This window comes from Electrophorus electricus, chromosome 6 (genome assembly GCF_013358815.1).
Source record: "Electrophorus electricus isolate fEleEle1 chromosome 6, fEleEle1.pri, whole genome shotgun sequence".
Lineage (NCBI taxonomy): Eukaryota > Metazoa > Chordata > Actinopteri > Gymnotiformes > Gymnotidae > Electrophorus > Electrophorus electricus.
This window is the reverse complement of record NC_049540.1, coordinates 11444606-11450039: the sequence shown is the minus strand read 5'-3', so window position 1 is coordinate 11450039 and position 5434 is coordinate 11444606. Positions and strand designations below refer to the sequence as shown.

Sequence of the window (5434 nt, the reverse complement as noted above, 5' to 3'; positions counted from 1 at the left end):
TATTATTGAGGGAAGATTAAATAAAATGACAGATAAAATCTTTATGCCTGGATTTAAAAACCACACACTGAGATCCATTAACCACAGGCAGTGACACTTTAGCTACTACATTCATTGTGCAGACTGAGTATGTGATACATAATCATCTTAAGTAAAATCCCTGACACACAAACATCAATCTTGTCAGTGTCACGTTCTTTTTTGTTTTTTTACCATGTCATAAAATATTCGTAACATGGACAAAACACATTACATATACAACTGGGCAAAGACATTAACTTTAGTTATTTTGTCATGGTGTACCATTCAAATAATAAAAAAAACAAAAAACAAAAAAACCCCAGATAAATAATGAAAAGCATGACTAAAATATTGTGTGGTGATTAGATTCATGGTACTCCTTATATAGTCTGCAAACTTGGATGTCCCCATCTGAACAGTGTGTGCTGTCTAAATATCCATAACTTCAGTAGATTATGTTGTCAACACAACTATTAGAGTAGGATTTACAATCCAGGTCACCCGTTATGTAAATGAAGAAAAGGGGAAGCCTGCCCCCAACTGGTGGAATAAGAATTTTATGCTTACTGCACAACTAGGTTCACTGAAATACAATGGGAAGTTGTTCATGTAAAAAAATCTGTTCTAGGCAATGAATTATACTTACAGCCAAATGTCAGACAGCATTAATGTGTTACAGTATTTAGTTCTACTTCACTTGAATCACCACTTATTCATCTGTTTGCTTTCTTATGAGCCAAACCAGCTACAAGGTTGCCTTATCCAGTCTTTGACCTGTCAAAGAATTGAACTGTTTCCTCTGAACAGTCTGTTTTGTGCTCTTTAATAAATCTTAGATGACATGAACACTGAAGGGGTGAGGGCGGGAGGGGCATTACAACACCTAGAAACGTCTCCGCCTTGGGCGCAGGGCAACCAAACGCAGGTAAACACAGCTTTCCCCAGGTGGCACATCGTGTGCTGGGTGACGAGACCCTCTGTTCACTAATAGCATATTATGATGACATCATGTTCTTTTGTTGTGCCTATGTGAGGTTCAAGTTTACAACAGACAGACCTCGGTTGGGGGAGTAATCAGCTGGTGAGGAAGAGGTGCTAGCACCTGTCCTGGCAATGTTGCAGTGGCTGCTTGCCCAGTTCTTCTGAAAGCAGAACAGACAAGGATTTGTGTCATCTGGCTTCAGCATTTAGGCCTCAAAGGAAATGCCTTTATTGTTACCTGTCACATGCTGTTACCTGTCAAGATAAAAAATAACAAATGTAGTACTGACAGCACTGGAAATCCTTTTTACATTGCCTATTTGTTCTTGATTAATAGCAAACTAATGGAACATTCTAGATGATGGGAGCGGGTCTTTAGAAAGAAAAAAACCTTCAGCATAGCAACTACTCTGGTAACAATTGTTTATCTATTAATTGTATTTTTGACCCATGAGATCATAGGGAATCCTTCCCCAAATCCTTCCATTCTAAAAGTGTAAGCTTTTAAAATTGCTCTCTTTACTGATATTGCCTTGCTTTGTTTCAAGACGATTCAGCTCTGGAAGACTGACCCAACAAATCAGTCAAAGCCACTGGAGCTCCACGGGAGGAGGCTTGGATTTCCACGCCGGCGTCTTTGTAGTGGCAGCTCCACACAGATCCTGCTGTCCTCCGGGTGTCAGCCTCACAGTCCACAGTATCTGCTATGAGCTTGAGACACTGGGCCCTTTCTCTTAGAATGCAGGAAGAGACCCAGATCGTGCCAGGTTTAGATCCTGTTATCCTCAGGTTTTTAATTAAGAACTTGTTGATCTCAAGGCTTCAGCTACACAGTGAGTCTTTGTAAAGGACAAGGATCTGGCTCTGTTTCCACACAATAATGAAAAAGGGATATGAAGGATGAATGTGATAATGTTACTTCATCTTTACATTAAGGTTTAGAATGGTAATCTCAAAATGGACACATATATTGGAGGACTTAATGAAGACAGACAAAAGTCTTCATCAGCTGGGCCAGGCGCTATTTCTTAATGTTCATCTATGGGCAATACTGCAGATCATGAAAAGCCTAAACATGCATACAAACAGAGGATTGTATAATGTGAAATTCACTTGTTTTTTTCCTGGACTTGACAAAAAAAATTACATTTAAATGTAACTAATGTACTGTTAGACATCTTTACATTTTAATAGCTAACCAGAAACCAAAGGGCTGAAATCAATTTGCATATTACTTTGATACACATGATTAATAACAAAATAATTAATGATACAAAATGGAAGTTAGCTTTTTAATCTAACTGACAGGAGGAAGAACAAGAAAGCATGAAAATGACATATGAACATTCTCCTTCTGCTGTGAGTTTCTGAAAGGCAACTTTGATCATTCTGCTGCCTGCTTCAAAACAACAGTGCCTGATCATTTTCCCCCCCAGAAGCACTTCTTTCAAAAAACATTGTTTGAAGTAGGATCTGAGGTGTGTTGAAAACCCTGATAAAGGTTGGATGGAGGTCAACTTCAGAAGCCTGTTGTCTCCGTCTTCAGTCAAAATGTTTACTGTCTGAGAATCTGAAGATGAAGGCATTCATACCAAGCAATTATTTTGTTTTCAGTGACCAGCTACAGTCAGTGTGCTCTGTTCACTCTGTCATTTGTAGGCCATTTTTTATGTATTCAGTAGCACAGATGTGGACACACACGGGTACTCACAACTGTACATCCTTGTTCGTTCGCACGCACGCACACACACACACACAATCTTTCTGGCCATAAAACAGACAAAAAAAGAGTATGTGTTGTCCTGCCAGCTTACATCAACCTTCAGCTGGCATGCTGGTGAAGATTCAATGTGGGCTTCCTGCAGGCCTGGATAAGCACTACACTCACCTATCTGCTTCCTGTCTTTAATTATGTCTGTTGACAGACACCCTACCTACCAGACATGCACACACAAATCCATCAAAGGCCACGCTGTGCTGAATGCACTGATAAATCAAAGAGGCCAGAGCCTTTGGCTCCTGTGTAGACCTCCTTAGCTCTGTGCCTAAATCCAACATGTCAAGCCTCTGTTGCAAATAGTGTTGTGGAGGCAAAACTTGGGTTTTAGCTATGTTACGGTTAATTTGCTTTTATGTTCCTTGAGGAAGACTTTAAATTACACATGATTATATATGGGCTTTCAGAATTACAAGACAAATGTGCTAGACATATATACTGAACTGATTTTGCCCACATATGTATTTTTTAAGTTATAGCATGTGGCTTTTTGTTTGCTTCCTTCTTCAGAAAAGGTCAAAGCATGCTATACTGATAGGAAGTGCAGAAATGTTGGATATGAGAAAACCTGTTGGTGTGTGTGTGGAGCAGGGGAGCATATGTTGTCTTTCCAACCTCTGTCAAACACTGTATGAGCAAAGGAGTTAAGCTGCATTTGCTGTCAGATCAGATAGTCTTCACCGGAAAAGAGCCAATGAGCCAATGAACATGAAAACACCTTGAGAATAACAGTTTTGACATGGCTCATCAAAAATCTTGGAGCTACTGTATAAGCAATTACATGCTGATGTCCAACTACTATCAATACTGATGTGCTTACCATCTGAGAATTTATTTTGTGAAAATGTATAAAAGCCAAAGGTGTTTTGTATTCAGAGGTTTTCTTCAAAATATTCACATCTGTGTTGCGGATTTAAACCAAACTTATTACAAGGTTAGAGAACAATCCAGCCTAAAACAGGACAAGCAAAACAAAAACTTACAAAAGCGACAATATTCTATAAAGTTTAATTAACTTAATTAAAGCTCCTTTTCTCAGATACCATTAATATCTTCAAGTTTTAGACAACACCACAGCAACAGAATAATTATTTGGGAAAGGAGTGAATATTTTAAACATGTTTTCTTTTAGCAAAATTCCCAAGTGATCAGAGTACTGATTGAACAAGATGTATTCATGTTCTTTCTGGTTATCCTAAACAGCACAGTGTAACTGTACCAAAATCCAGAAATTTCAGCTGGGACTCATGGGGTAATTATCAACAGCCGTGACAGGTAGTTGGAGAACTCTATGATCATTGTGACACCAGGAAGTCCATAATTTGCTAAGCGGCTTCATAACACATTAAAAAGTATTTAGATTAAAAACTTTAACTGTAATACATGTGCAATTACCTAGTAAAATGATGCCTATGGCAGATTGGCACCTTCATGTATGCTTTGTTTATTGAATTATTTTCTGTACTGCTTTGCAGTTCTTTAATAAAGGCAAATCTTTCCAATTAAAAGAATTGTCCTTTATGTTCCAGATCACTTTAAGCATACAATTAATGTAACTTTTATGAGTCACTATTGTATTAGTAACAAAATGGCCCATTTATTAAATAACTCAGAGCTAGATGCAACAGTAGGCTAAGTAACTTCTTCGACCCAATAAATGCACCCAAGTAAGAGCAATTCAATCATGTTTGCTTGCAATTCATAAATACATACATACATACATACAAACAAACAAACAAGAGTGTAAACAAAAATTACCACTTGCCAAATCACCCATTCAGTTTTATTAAGAAATCGTTACAAATCTTCACATTACTTTTGAGTTGCTAAAGATCCTGGACCGTTATGCAGGAATTCTTGCCTGCAAGAAAGTGATGACGGCTAAAGTATCTATAAAACAAACATTTCGGTACTAAGGTCTGCTGAGAACTGTCCACAGTTGTTCTGCAATGAATAATTAGCAATGGATTAACAAAACCAAAGCAGTGAAATCTACAGCCTTTGCGTCTGGGATAGGATGTTTGTTCTGTCCTCACACACGATATATTTCGGCCCACGCCAATTATATATCAATCATTTTACACCTTTAACTTATATTAAAACACGGTAGAGAAACAGAGACAGGGCGTTAAATATGTTTCTTAAAATGTCTAGTTGTCCTTGAAGTCACATTCCTTCAGTGTGTGCCTTTTTGAACCATCTGCGAGAAGCGATTAGTTATGGTCAGAGTTGTGTCGATGAAACGCTCCACACAGTTCACGAGGCACGTCTCTGTCCTCGAATCCAGCTTCGTGCTCGGTTTATCCATGCATTTGTCCCAGCATGCATCCGTAAAATTGTGAACCTATTAAATAACAAATTTTAGATCCAGCTCAACTACGAAATGACATGCCGATTAAGTGACCTTAGCAAGTGGCTTAGCTTTATCGACTTACCTGTGCTTGAAACTGAGCTTTCTGTTGCTCCACGGCAATCAGTCGCTGAAGTTCCGAAGTGTCGGCATTCTCAGTGGAACTGGCAGATGACATATCAAAACTACTAAAATCAGCCATTGTCTGTATGATATTTTCTAAATAGTCTAAGAAACGTTAGCTACTTTCGAAGGGTAAAGGACCACGGCTAAAGTACCATGCGTCGAGAAAGCACTTCCGCCGT

General features: G+C 38.6%; 1 protein-coding gene across 1 annotated transcript; it reads right to left on the bottom strand.

Moving 5' to 3' along the window:
• Nucleotides 1-4447: 4447 nt before the first annotated feature.
• Nucleotides 4448-5434, bottom strand: timm8b (translocase of inner mitochondrial membrane 8 homolog B (yeast)). Its single transcript, XM_026998529.2, has 2 exons — nucleotides 5215-5434; nucleotides 4448-5123 (listed from the first exon to the last, which is right to left on the bottom strand). The coding sequence occupies exons 1-2, from the start codon at nucleotides 5329-5331 to the stop codon at nucleotides 4956-4958; spliced, it is 285 nt and encodes a 94-aa protein (XP_026854330.1). The 5' UTR covers nucleotides 5332-5434; the 3' UTR covers nucleotides 4448-4955.